The 15,010-nt window shown below is 36.2% G+C and overlaps 2 protein-coding genes across 2 annotated transcripts; both read right to left on the reverse strand.

The window, feature by feature from the left end:
• Nucleotides 1-1,401: 1,401 nt before the first annotated feature.
• leap2 (liver-expressed antimicrobial peptide 2) lies at nt 1,402-4,111 on the reverse strand. Its single transcript, XM_079843403.1, has 3 exons — nt 3,973-4,111; nt 3,148-3,314; nt 1,402-2,446 (listed from the first exon to the last, which is right to left on the reverse strand). The coding sequence occupies exons 1-3, from the start codon at nt 4,036-4,038 to the stop codon at nt 2,407-2,409; spliced, it is 273 nt and encodes a 90-aa protein (XP_079699529.1). The 5' UTR covers nt 4,039-4,111; the 3' UTR covers nt 1,402-2,406.
• Nucleotides 4,112-11,349: 7,238 nt separating this feature from the next.
• Nucleotides 11,350-13,488, reverse strand: bmp15 (bone morphogenetic protein 15; the record flags this gene model as incomplete). Its single annotated transcript, XM_079841853.1, has 2 exons — nt 11,350-12,158; nt 13,143-13,488. The coding sequence occupies 2 exons, from the start codon at nt 13,486-13,488 to the stop codon at nt 11,350-11,352; spliced, it is 1,155 nt and encodes a 384-aa protein (XP_079697979.1).
• Between the last annotated feature and the right edge of the window lie 1,522 nt (nt 13,489-15,010).

Raw genomic sequence — 15,010 nt, forward strand, 5'->3', positions numbered from 1 at the left:
AGCTCAACTTATATAATGTATACATTTATAGCGACACACTTTTAAAACATGACAGTTTATGAGCAAGTCTGAAAAAGCTGCGAAAAAAATGTTCACCTCAAAGATTGTTACAAACCTCTTTATGACTCACGTGCACCCATTTTTTGTGGGTGGGGGAGATTTTATAAAATATTAAATAATAGGCCTAAACAGACGAACAAAGATTTTGTTATAGCAGTATAGGAATATTATTATGGAGCCTTTGGAAAATAGGCCTACACAAACAAAAATGGGCAAACAATAAACCTAACATCTTGCAATTTAAAACTGAACTGGTGTCAGTATTGTGTAGCCCAACATTGAATAAACATTTAGACCAAGGCTCAGTTATTTCCTTTTGCACAAGTTAGCCTATACCAAAGGCACTGGTGATTTCATAGAGAAGTGTCTCGCTAGTGTCCACTAAGTGGCAGTATAGTCCCACCCTATCATGTTTCTGTGTCAGATTTCAATCACCACGAATTTGACTTTTTAAGGAATAGTTTATTTGTTTGTTTTGTATCTCATCTTGTGTCCTCTGAATTTCAAGAACAACTGAGATTTTTTTTTCTGTCTGCTCCCTTCATCATCTCACCTTCCTTGCTCCCTCTCAGCTCTAGTTCCAGGCAGTAGCCTAATTTGTGGCCACATAATTTCCCCATTGCTTATCATTGCTATATCACAGCTAATGTTGTTATTTTGATTTGTAGGCTGAATATATTAATATTTACCTTATTACTGAAAACTTATAACTATGTTGGGACGTGCAAGATAGTTGGCCTGAGTGTAGTATGGGAGTGTTTAGCACTTAAAGCACTCTGACAGCCAGGAGGAATGACCAAGATCACTAGTTATCGATGATGTATGAATTCCAGAGTTCATTGTCACTCAGAATGTGTGTGAAATGCACGCTGAGAGTGTCAAGGTGCTGCTTATCATTCTCACAGCTCTGACTGCCACCATGTGACCTCATATATTCTCCTGATATATCTGTCTGGAAGCAAAATTGTCAATAATAAAATGTCATTTTCAAATTGTCATTTGAAAATGAGCAACGCTGATTTATATGTCTCTGAACGCTAGTCTCCGATCTGCACTGCACATGCTTGGCTAACCTTTTTGAAGTCTAGGTCTGCCATATCAGCCAAATGGCTGCTGTGTGCTGCATGGGTCCCTGGTCTCAGTTCAGACACCACTGAGGCTTGCGTGACATTATGTAACAATAGCTGATGTCTAGCTATTCAGGCCAATTCACAAAACTTTACATTTTTAAATGCACAATTTTTCCCCCAGTTTTTACTGGAAATGCTACTGAGAAATAAGCTGGCAAAATGCAGTGATCTGTGCAACTGTGAAGGCAATAAATGGAGTTCGTGGCACAGGTAATTTTCTCGGAACACGTTTTTATTTACGAACCCCGAAGTTCACTCATATGAGACATGCACATATAGAGTTACAGTACAGTAAATATAACATATAAATCTGATAGAGATATATAGTCAGATACATAAAAATGGAGCTTTAGATGAACTGTTGAGTCATACAAAATGAAAAGAGAAAAACAATAAATAAGTAATCCAGTATTGAAATGATGCTTGGAAATCGTGAGATGAGGTGGAGACACTTATGACGACATAAATAGTGACAGGTAAATGAGTCTTAAATTAAATACTACAAACGTGAGCACACAGATTAAGGCACAGGCTGGAGGCAAATAGTTAATAATATATAGACACACAATCAATAATGGCAACCTTTGCACTTTCTCTGTCCCTTTTTCTCTAGACTAGCTTTGGTTCAACGACTTTTCGGTTGAGCTAAGGCACTGCACGGTTTACGTTTGCCTTCACTTGCATATATAGCTTTCAAGTAACATGATCTAACACTACAGACCAGTTTCCATGTTTAGACTGAGCTTAGTCCTGAGATGAGCTGTTAGTGGCAAGGGCCATACTCTATTCCAGGTATACATCCAGGACACGGACTGGACTTAATCTGGTTCAGGGAAACTGGCCCAAAATTAAATTTTTCATACTATATCACCTTCCCAGCACCACCTGAAATCAGTCCATCAAAAATGTAATTCGAATACCGCTAATAATGCTTCCCGTATATATAGCAATACACTATAATATGTGCATGTAGGTTATGAGGTTAATGTTGATTTTTCTTTGCACTCTCAAAAAAAGTTCACATGTTATGTAACTTATGATAAGCCCAATCATCAGAACATTCCCTATTGCCTTCTTTATGGCTTTAGAGGAGTCAGCCCTAGCCTTGACTATATGTCTAACTGATGATTAACTGCATTGCACATTCAGTTGCCCCTGTTGCTCACTGAATCAAGCTGATGTCATGCATGATGGTGTAAAAGGCGGAGTCTTCATTTTAGGAGTTAATTGGTTGGCTGTAGGAACAGTGGCCTCTCCTGTGGATGAAAATACACATTAGGAATCAGTGAATTCTCACATTTCTTGTTAAAAGTCTCAAAGTACTGCCAGCAAGACAACAAAAACTTTTGAAACGGAAGTTCCCTGTTGAAAAAAAAAACAGCATATGCTGAAGCAAGGCAGCTGGTTTGAGCTGGTTTACACTGGTCCTTAGCTGGTCATGCAACTAACTCCAGCTCAGGACCAGATTAAACCAGTTCATGACCAACTAAGGACCAGCATAAACCAGCTGCCATGCTTCAAAACATACCTAACCAGAATATTTTTAATATTTTTTTTTTTCTCCAACAGGGTTGCAATAGTCTTTTCTTCCCTATTGTGATGTTTATCCAAGTGAAACTGCTTTTTGAACAGGAAAATATGTAGGACGGTACATGATTTTGTCCATCTGGAATTGTTTGGATGGTTTTAGTTTGCTATTGCAGTGATATTATATTATATATTAATATTGGAGTTAAAGCAGGTTGTCCTGCCATCATGCCAGTAAACACGCCATCAGAGAAGAGATGTTGGTGCAAGAGGAAGGGGAAGTTATTTTGGTTAAAGATTATGAGGGCACATGGATTAAAAAAACAAAAGTGCACGGATAAATCATTTATAATAAGCACCGCAATATTCCATTAAAACAAATTACAATTGTCAATTTGGACGTCAAGGTGAATTTAAGCGATGCATTTACCTGCATATTCCTGTCGAGCACTCATAATTATTCTGGCAATAGGCACCGTGAGGTTTAGTACCCATGATCCTCCATAATGGTGTCATTCGAGCTGTTCTCTTCAGTGACCTTTGAACTTCCTGCACAGAAGAGGGTGTGTCCGACTGTGGCAGAGGACTGCAGGTCACCTGAAACATACAATGCGTCAATGAGCACTATAATAATAATAATAAAACTTAGGGTTACACTTTATTTTAAGGTGTCATTATTAAAGTGTAGTTATATATTCAAGTATTGATTAATAATAATTAACTACATATACTTACTATAAGGTTAAGGTTAAGGGTAGGATTAGGGTTTGGTTGAGGGTTAGTTGCATGTAATTATGCATAATTTACTGTTATTGAGTACATGTAACATATCTAACAAGGACACTGTAAAATAGTGTTACCAAATTTTATATCTAATAGATCAAATTGTACAACCCTTTCTGCATTGTTTATGTATTCATGTAGTTATGAATTTGACTATTAGTTTAAATGTCATTTTAATTTAACTGTAAATCTAAATGAATAAACACAAGTAAAACTGTAAACAAACCAGCATTGTAGCTCCTTTAAAACGATTCCACCTTTTAGCAATGATATTAAAAATGTAACAATAATATAAAAGCATATAAACTATTATTTTAATATTATTCTTTTTTAAAGGGATTCCACTTAAGTACAAATTTAACACACTAGCAGAAATATCATTAAACTGAGACGGTGTATATGTCAATAATTTAGAGAACCATGAACAATTTTATTTTTGTAAATATTAAAAATGAGGTGAAATCATAATTACCTGCTGGACAATCACCAAAAACACCAGGCACCAGGCTAGAGCCCCTCTGTGACTGTGATCCTGCATGTTGAGTGAATAGATTCAGTTGCTGTAACAGTGAAACTGACGACAGAGACAATGTCTTATATACCCTGCAGTCAGCATAAGAGAGACCTCTCCCTCTCCCTCATTCCTCTCACTTTCTCTCTCTCTCTCCATATCTCTGTCTCTGTCTCTGTCCCAGATGTGGCACATGTTTGCTTAATGTTTGTGACTGAGATAATCTGTCCTCTGGGACGCTTGGAGAAAACGCAGCCAAAGTTGAGAGAAGCAAGGGATAAGAAAGAACGAGAGGAATGAATGATAGGAACAAAAATCAGCCATATTTTGGACATGTGCTTGTCAGCATTTTAGAGTTCAATGATGTAAAACCTGCAGTTTCACCGCAGTTTGTTGAACTGTACAATTTAGACAGCTATGTTATGGTATTCACCAATTTAAAAACCCGATAAGATGATTTATATCAGATTCTATGGCTTCTGAATCAACATTTCCCGTCGTGTTTCTTCACAGTTCCTTTGACATAGTTCTTCTGTCTCCCTTTTATCATATACACATGCACAGGGACCTTGAAAAAGAACAATGAGTGATTAGAGGTTTTTCTGCATTTTAATAAATAAGTATTTTTAATTTAATAACAAGTCCAGGCAAAGATGGCAGCGGGTCAGACATGAGCTGGGCCTCTGATCCAGCTCATCACAAAGGTTCCACTCTGACTCATGGTGTTTACTGGATATGATGCTTATCATCTTGGGATTGTCAGCTCACGTAAATAATACCCAGTACTATTTCAAAAGCTGGTGACCTTGTTTTAAACATTTCTTGCATGCTCGCTGTATTGGTCATAGTATTATGATAGAGCTCAAGGCGAAGCTCAAGGCGAAGCTTATCTGCAAGTTTCTTCTTGAGTGAGAGGCAAAAATGATTGTTCAGATCAATGTTGCATTACAGTGTTTATTGAGGTCAAGACCAGCGTACTGCTCACTTCACACTTTGACGATTGGCCTTTTCTCATTATGCTTGTGGTAGTTAATTTGGGGTTGTTCTTTTTTTTTAAAAAGAAATGAATACAAGCAAGGACACATTAAATTGATCATATTACAGTGTTTATTGAGGTCAAGACCAGCGTACTGCTCACTTCACACTTTGACGATTGGCCTTTTCTCATTATGCTTGTGGTAGTTAATTTGGGGTTGTTCTTTTTTTTTAAAAAGAAATGAATACAAGCAAGGACACATTAAATTGATCATATTACAGTGAAGAGATTTATAAAGTTAAAAAATTGTTCTATTTCAAATGTTCTTTCTATTCATCAAAGAGTCCTGCTAAAATAAGTATCATGTAAAATATTCAGAAAAAAATATTAAGCAGTGCAACTATTTTCATCATTAATAAGTTGTTTCTTGAGCAGCAAATGATCACATTAAAATGATTTCTAGAGGATCATGTGACACTGAAGAATGGAGTAATGATGCTGAAAATACAGCTTTGCCATCACTTGAATAAATTACATTTTAAAATAAAAAGCAGTTATTTTAAATTGTAATAATATTTTACAACATTACTGTTATAATGAATTAATCAATATCCTGTATTTTTGATCAAATAAATGCTGCAGTGGTGAGCATAAGAGACTTCTTTCAAAAACATTAAAAAGTCATCTGAAAAGATGAGAAAATTACTTTTTATTCAAACAATCAAAGATGGTTAAGACATTACTTGCAGTGTTGGGGAAGTTACTTTTAAAAGTAATCCATTATAATATTAGTAATCCATTACATGGTTACTCCCTAAAAAAGTATCTGATTGGGTTACTTGGTTACTTTTTATGGAAAGTAATGCATTCCATTACTTTTGCATTACTTACGTAAAGGCCTTTTTACACCAAAAGTGAAATGAATAAGCCTCAGACTGAAAGAAATGCAAATTCACGGCTTTTCAGCTGTTCAGCCATTCTGGATTGAAGAAGAATAGGATGCAGAAGAAAGTTCAATTATTATTATTTTTTATCAATTATTTATCTAAAATCATTGTTGCTTGTAAGTACGGTTGAAGTGGATCATCGAAGGTCAGCAGCAAAGACACTGGTTAATAAAGTGAGATTAAGTACATAAAGTATATTTGTGTAATTTAATATATTTAATTATTGCAGGTTTGCATAATATTCTGAGATTGCATTCCACTGTTTTTATTAATGTTGATTAATACAGAATCTGTTTGTTTTGGGGGTTTTTTGCAAGTGAGATGAGTAAATGCCATACTCAAATTTATTCTAAAACTACAATAAGCATCATTTTCACACACAGCACACACAACGCCTCTGCACTTACTCACAATTTCTGTCAACATATAGGGACCGGAGAGCTGTAAGTCAATAAATGAAAAAACAAAGTAACTTGCGTTACGTATTTGAAAAAGTAGATTTTATAAGATTTTTTGTTTAAAAGTTACTTTACTAGTTACTCAAAAAAGTAATATGATTACATAACTCAAGTTACTTGTAATACGTTACCCCTAACACTGATTACTTGTATAGTCAATTAAGGACACAAAGTGTGTGATTTAGGCCACTAAAAACGTATGTTGCAGTATTTTAAATGCAAATCTAACTTGATGAAAAATTGCCTTTAGCCATTTAACAGGGTTGGGTAATCAGCTTTAAATTAGGTGAACAAAAACCCAACCATGTGTTTCCAAAGTTCAGGGGGCTTTTCTGTGCAATTCTACCAGGAAATATGTATCCAACACCATCTGTCCAGACATGACTCCTCTGAGTTGTCACTGTTTCTTATGAACACTGAAAAAAAGACTTTTGCATAGATAATGCAAGTGAAATCACTTCGATTTGATAAACAAACCCTGAAGGTTTTTGGAGATAATTCTTTGTATTGACCAACAGATTATGGAACAATAGAACATTCTATCATTTGAAAAAGATAAGAAACTAAATTCCTTCCATCAGTAGCCTTAAGAAGACTTTAAGGAGTTCAACTTCAGGGGAAGAACTACTGTATATATCCTTTCTCTTAACAATCTCTCTATATGAATCAAATGATGATAATTCATCAGGGTGTTCCCTCTGTGCTCTGTGGGTCAAGGGCAGCAATTGCTGTCCCCATTTGGCATGTTTATCAGTTTTGGCACAGTTCCCGCTGGGAACTGAAACAATTATCAGTTGCCAAAGAGGAGAAAAGGGCCTCAGCAGATTCATCCAGTTTTATTCCATAGAACTTTGTCTACCTGCACTTAACAACACACCTCTGTGTAGAGAGGAGCCTTAATTGTGACTCGTGTAGTTCACTTCAAACATCTCTGTTCCTCAGTGACAAAATTAGGTTAATTGGGGGTGAGAAGCTTTGCTGATGTTCTTCCTAATTGATAACATCATGCTTTTATAAGTAGGCCTAGGACCTTTGACTTTTCTGCTTAACCTGGCCAAGAGCTGTCCACTTCTCGGAAAGAGGTGTCTGATCGACATTAATTAACCCACAGTTTGTTGGTTTTGCATGATTTTTAGGAACGGATGAAAACCGGACATTCAACTGACATATTATACCTAAAAATTCTTACATTTACAATTCTTACATACAGTGGACTACCAGAATTTTTGGTAACAATTTGGGACCAAAATTATTCAGACTTTGACCTGACCATGTTTTTTTTAAGGGTTTTTTCTTGAATTGCTAATGTGATCTTTCACACCACAGACTGAACAAAATGAAGCATTGCTTGGTAATTGGTTGACCTAAATTGGTATTATCTAATTGTGTACTTAAAATTAACAGCTGATTGGTTGATTGTAATCCATTGCATCCCTTTCAATCAAAGTTATCTGACATTATCAAGATGATTTTGTTCTGACACAACTTGTCATATTTTATTACCACGAATGAACTGTGATAATGTGAGAAAATGTTGAAGGTGTCTGAATAAATTTAATTTAAAAAGGAACTGACTGAAATGCTTTACATTTGTCCTTGTCTACAGTCATTGCCTACTTGTTAGGATTAAGCTTTGTATTATGTCTGTTTTTACATTCATTGCATATTAAAATACATTTTATACAATATATCGTTGATGTCTGTTTGTGCCAAAAACACAACCTATGTTTGTTTATTAAACAAAGGACAACAGATCACAGAACAGAAATCACATAACAGAAATATTAATATAATTCATTTAAATGTTTAGGAAACTCCAAACGTTCTATCGTTTTAGATATCTGTAAAATGCATTGCAAAACATTCACTAAGAGCAGTAATTTATAAAGCATAAAACTGAAAATAAAACAAAATAAGGCTAGGCCTATTTACAGTACACGTAAATACAAATACATACAAAGCAACACTTTTAGCACAAACAAAACGTCAGAGACTATCCTTAGCTATCTTCTCTGTTCGTATTGCCTCTGTGTTGGAAATACAAGTAATTTTGTAGTAAGACGCTATGGTTTCCTTCATATCTGGTTTGAGATCCCAAACCTCTATAAAGTCTTTGTACAATAATCCATATTTCTGATCGAACTGATCAATAGATGTTTAGCAAAGTTGTACGTGCTGTATTTCACACGGTGGGATAGTTCATCCAAACGTAATGTGTCATCTTTACAGTGCACAGTTTAACCCTTGAGCCAGTAAAATAAAAAATGCAAAAAAATGCTGTAAATGCAATTGCAAACAGACTTTGCGTTTCCATTTGAAAATTGGCACACGTTATAGCCTATACACGGAAAGGAAAATCCAAACGCAATTGCAAATCATGCATGTTTCATTATGGCACAACGTAGCCTATGCGTGCACAAATTGAAAATGCAATTGCAAATACAATTTTCAATTCATTTTGAATATTGTCTGGAATATCATTCCATACTATCCCTTTAACTGGAAATATTGGCATCTCCATAAAAACATGGTCCTCTGAAATCTCGATTGTTTTCTGTGGTTGTGATCAGTTTGGGACACTGTGTGGCGCTGTGAATCTACTGTATTTAGTTCTTCTTATGTCTTTCTCAGGTTATCTGAGCTCTGTCTCACTGATTCTTCAGCCATTTTTCACTAATGTTCTGTGGTGCACTGTTGTCTTACCCTTACCTCTAGGTTAGCTTTTCTGATTTAATATTTGCTAAGGTAGGCCTACATGCTTTAGTTTATATATACTGTCGGGCTTGCTATGCTTGCTCTGTGAATTATCACCTTGTTCAACTTGTCAATTACAGACTGTGTATCTAAATGATTTAAAGTCTACTCTAAACTGTTTTGTCTAGGAGTTTACAGTATAGTATATGAAGCAGGCTATGTATGATTCAGCTGGAATACCTGTTGTATATATCAACTGCTGTCTAACGATGCCATTATATCACTGTAAAAGCTATTAGTACTTAGGTTGCTTATAAGTAGGCTACTTGAAATGAAACACTAGCGTAACTAAGTGTGAACGCTAAAATAATAAAGGGTTAGATATTGATTTTTTAAAAATTACATAGAACTTATGATGCTTCTGGTTTAACAATGCACTCAAAGCATCACATACCATGTTGTTTTTGTTTTCTTCTCATTTTGGTAGAATTGTCACCCATATACACTACTGTTCAAAAGGTCAGTAAGATTTTTATAAAATAAATTAATACTTTAATTTAGCGAGGACACCTCAAATAAAAATTATATTTCAAATAAATGCTGTTCTCTTGAACTTTCTATCAGAAAATCCTGAGGAAAAAATTAAGGAAAAAAAGATTATTTTTCAACAAAAATATTAAGCAGCACAACACAGACGATAATAATAAGGCATGTTTCCTGGGCAGAAAATCAGCATATTAGAATGATTTCTGAAGGATCAGACGGGTGACACTGGAGACTGGAGTAACGATGCTGAAAATTCTGATTTGCATCACATGAACACATTACATTTGAAAATATATTAAAAGATAACTTTTTTTAATTGTTAAATTTATGCAGCCTTGTTGAGCATGAAACTTTTTTTTCCAAAACAAAACAAATAGTTACTGACCCCAAACCTTCAAATAATATTGCCCAGTTTCACAGACAAGGCTTAAGCTAGTCCCAGACTAAAATGCATGTTTGAGTTGTTTTAACTGAAAGAAACTTGCACTGACATGTCTTAAACTATGTTTATCAAAATATTAAATATAGAGCAAATGCATATGCTACATTCTTTTACATTTGTTTTTTTTTCTCTCTTTTTTTCTGGTACACAATCTTACAGACTGTACATTTCCCTGTTAGTAGGAAGATACCATATTCTGAGCATTATAACATTATGTAAATACTGACAAGGATTTTCAAAACATTCTTCCATATCTTGTTCTGATATTGCATAGAGGCTGAACACTTGCATAAGGTTCTAAATGAACTTTCACCCACATTTTACTCAAGACAGCTCTATAACATCAAAGAAGCCAGTTCAGACCAGCATGCCTGCAGTCTCGATTCACTAGGGCTGAGAAACACAGCTGGGAAAGAGCATCTCCTATTGACCAAATCTAAACATAAGAAAAATACCAAACAAAAGAAAATCAAATGACCACACAACAAGCATATTTATAAGTTTGCTTTCTTTCTTCTTTTTTTTGGGTTACAAAAATAACTACTTTATTTCAACATATTTCATCATAACATTAAAACATTCATTTAGGTGCATGGGCTCTTAAGAAATACATCTATGAAAGTCTTTTATACACTTGCTGCATCTCTTCACTGAGGTTGTGCAAAATTCGCATCTGCTCCTTTTCACCACTTGCTTTTGAATGCCGTGCCCTTTGTCAAAGACAGGCAGAAAGAGGATACAAATGCAGCAGACACAAGCGAAACAGCAACAACTCTATGGCCTAAGTCAACAGACAGGGCTCTTTCCTGCTTCGTTATTTTTTTCCATTCTACATTTTCCTTTTTTCAGTACAGTGTCTTCAATAAAGTGCCAAAATTCTCCTACTTTATCCCCTCTCCATAAATACATTACAAAAGATGTCACATTAATACACACTAAACATGAACAAAGAACATACATAGACAAAGAGTAAACAGAAAAGAAATATTACACGAGAGTCGCTCATTCAACAATCAGCATCCAGTTATTCATACCTAGATTCCCCAAAAGTCTGTCCTGCGAGAGGTGAGACTGAATTTATCACGCTCCACAATTCAAGTCTAACACAAACCTCGCTGTATGTATATTCTTAGTAATGCACAATGAATGGCAAAAGGCATATCAAACCCAATATAACCATTCCCATCGGTTGAGTTCTTCAATTGTGCTGGTTTAAATTCACATTGTCCTTTAGCACCATTCAGTTCTTTGCCTGATCTGACCCCAAGCCCAAAGTCATCTGCAGGTGCAGGAGTCTGCAATCATATCTTCATATTCTTTATAAACTATGTTTCCATTCTTCTCCATCATCAGCACGCTGATAGGTTTGTATTTATAAGGAACGCAAGAGGGCATCGGGATATCTGCCACACCAAGCTCACTGATGAAAGTCTGCATGATTGCGTGGTTGGGCGAATTGTAGCCATAAGGCAGGATACGAGGGCAGTCTCCCATACAGTAATGGGGGTTGTACTTGTGGGGTGCAATGATCCAGTGGTCCCATCCCAAATCTTTGAAGGCCACTTGGTAGGAGTGCAGCTTGCACTGGTTTTTGACCACGCTGTTCGACCCTTGCTTGTAGTTGGGGATGTCAGAGACGATGCTCCCGGGCTCCCGAGACCGGCGGGTCCTGGGGCGGGAGAGGGGGGTTAAGTACTTCCCCCATTCCACAGGCTGCTTGTTCTCCTCCAGGAAGAGCAGCAAAACAGGAGCTTGAAGATGGTGTTGAGGTGGGAAGCATTTTCGGCGTGTTATGGACCTGGCATGCTTTGGTTTAGTGCATCGATAATGGGCTAAGAGGGATACCTGGCCATCTTTTGACTCGGACACATGTTTTGTGACATCCGATTCAGTCCACTGACTTCGAGGACCCATAGTTACATGATCACCTTCAGGAAGATCTTGAAGAGACGTGACCCTTGCCTCACAAATAATAGGATGACAGGATGACAGAGGAGACCTCAGGTGCATAAAAGACGCCTTCACCAGTTTGTCCAACAAGAGGTTTTTCAGTTCATATTTCACTGTGTAGTTGTACTGAAGGTCTAGTCCAGTAGGTTTTACAGGTTGGAGAAAAAAAAAAAAAAAAAAACAATCAGACAATAATCCTAGATTTCAAAAATGCACATCTAGTTTTAATACTTAAAGAGCTACGATGCACAGCACACTCTTAAAAATAAAAAGTTCCAGCAGGGTTTTTTCCCCCCACAACAATGGCATATAAGAACCATTTTGGGCTCCCCAAAGAACCAGTCAGTGAACAGTTCTTAATAAAATTCTTACACTCTTAAAATTCAAGATTCAAATTTCCAAAAGGAGGTTCACACCAATGCCATAAAAAGAACCATTTTTGGTTAATCTAAGAACCTTTCAGTGAACAGTTCTAAGAAACATTTAAAACACACAAAAAAAAAAATCAAAAGAACCTTTTGTGTAAAGTTTCCATGGATGTTCATGGAGCCATAGATTCCAATAAAGAACCTTTTTATTTTTAAGAGTGTAGTGTGAACAATATTTTTAAAATAAAAACATTTTCACTATAAAAGAACCTTGCAATGGAAAGGTTCCATTGATGATAAATGTTCTTCATAGAACAAAAGATGCCAACTTTATTTTTAAAGGGATAGTTCACCCAAAAATTCTGTCATCGTTTACTCACCCTCAAGTTGCTCCAAACCTGAATGAATTTCTTTCTTCTGCTGAACACAAAAGATATTTTGAAGAACCAAACAGTTGATGGACCCCACTAACTTCCATAGTATTTTTCCCTATGGAAGTCAATGGGGTCCATCAACTGTGTGGTTCCCCATGTTCTTCAAAATATAATCTTTTGTGTTTAGCAGAAGAAAATTCATACAGGTTTGGAACAACTTGAGGGTGAGTAATGATGACAATTTTCATTTTTAGGTGAACTATTCCTTTAAGGTGTGCAAGTAAGGACAAAATAAGCATCACAGTCATATAAAAGTCATAATGTGCTGTAGATGTACTTGTAATGGATGTGTATGATATAACGAAGAGTGCTTTACCACTTGACGATGGGAGAAAGTGCTTTTCAGTGGTGGACGCTTTGACCAGCCTTATAGTGTTGGACCCAAAAAACTTGAGCCGCTTTGGTCGTCCATCTGCATCCGCCGCTATCCTGTATAGACGTAACATGAGCCGCATACCTTCATCTTCAGTTTGGCTTTCTAGGACAGGTTTAAAATGAGAGTTGCTCTGTTTTGGGTGTCGATTTCGGCGAACTTCTTTACTGGCGACGCCAAAATGTGACGGAGAGGCCATGTTTCCGGCCACGCGCGTAGATATGTGCAACACAAACAAACACGACAGTACGCAGAGTCTCAGACAGTTGTGACTGCTGGTAGCCTTCATGTTCAGCCCCTCGTAAGGACGAGTGCCACCTGGAAGGCTACCATCGTCTAAGACAATCAGCGGGCGGAATTCAACCTAAACATCACCTGACGATGACAACCTTTCTGCTGCGCCGCTAATCGTGTGACGTCATGGTCAATTACCTATCAAACGTCAAGTTTCGTGTCAATTGCGTATCCTGTATGGAAATGCAGTGCAGAACACATAAGAGCTCTTTAAAAGACAGACATTTAACTCAAGTAAAAATATTTAAGTATAAACATTTAACTCACGTTTAATATGAGAATAAATATAAGATTTTTTTTTTTTAGGTTAACTGATCTAATTTTGCGTCTCTGGAAAAGAGTGTCTGTTGAATATCAATGTGTTTGTGTCTATTTGCAAATGATGAGGGATTCGTGCAGGGCCGGATTAACAATTTCCTGTGCCCTGGGCAACAAGACTCAAGGGCCCCCCAGCCCCTGCCCCAAAGCAACAATCGCAAAGTCGCTATCACCAAGAGCATATAGCCTATACTTCTACTAACAAATCAGGCTTCTGCAATGCTCAGTGGATATGTTATGTAATAGCTTCAGCATTAAGTGCATTCAAGAGACAGAACAGATGCACAAATGTTTAACATAACTTTTTACAATTAATCTTTCACAGAACTTGGTGGCTACAGAGTAATTATTAAATGTTTCAATATAGCCAATCAATTATCTTTTAACAGCAACATTGAAATAAAACAGACAGCCATGGAAGCCTTAACTTAAAACCAGAGATTATTTCTATAATGCTACAATGTGAAATTTTGGCTAATTTTGGAATGTTTCAAAATGTCGACTAATTTCAATTCCTTTTCTCTTTTTAATTTTCTTTTAGCGCTCCCGCTTAAATTTTTAGACAATGTTGCCTGATTGGGTTGACGATTTCCAGCCCAAAAGCTCACTAAATCCACCCAATCCAAGAAAAAAAACGCCCAAAATTTGAACTGCCAAAATAACGTGATCAATCAAGGTTGGTTAGCACCATTTTCTCATTTTATTTGAACAAAATAATGATGTCAAAATAAAATACAAATAAATACATTTCCCAGGAAAATGGATCAAAACAGGGCAAATACATTCAAAAACAAATGTTCAAGTGGAAACGAAATTAACCTATAACCCATGGAAAAACACATGCATCATTTTCAAATGTCAACGGAATAAAAGCAGGCACAGTACACACACATTACTGCACACACCACAGCCAAAATGTGTCATTCTGTGATAGTCCTACAACAACAAAATTAACAAAAAAAAAGTTTACCTTTGTGTTGTGCTTTAACTTCAGACAGAACTACAGTAACGTTATGTCTTTCGTGAAGTACATATTTGTAGAACATAACGCAGAACTTAACACAGTCAAAATGGATTAATCGTTGATTACTGCTTAATACAGCGTCTGTTTGTACAAGAATAAGTTCACCATATAACACTATCAAGTGGGGGTCTACGTTTTTTTAATCAGTTTTATCTTGATAAACATGACAATATAA

Source organism: Gobio gobio, assembly GCF_949357685.1.
Source record: "Gobio gobio genome assembly, chromosome: 2".
Lineage (NCBI taxonomy): Eukaryota > Metazoa > Chordata > Actinopteri > Cypriniformes > Gobionidae > Gobio > Gobio gobio.

Excerpts from the sequence above, each read along its gene's own strand:
- leap2 (XM_079843403.1), bottom strand. The coding sequence starts at position 4,038 with ATGCAGGATCACAGTCACAGAGGGGCTCTAGCCTGGTGCCTGGTGTTT. Across the intron at positions 3,315-3,972 it reads TTTTGGTGATTGTCCAGCAG|GTGACCTGCAGTCCTCTGCC; the intron begins GTAATTATGATT and ends TGTATGTTTCAG. Across the intron at positions 2,447-3,147 it reads TGCTCGACAGGAATATGCAG|GAGAGGCCACTGTTCCTACA; the intron begins GTAAATGCATCG and ends TTTCATCCACAG.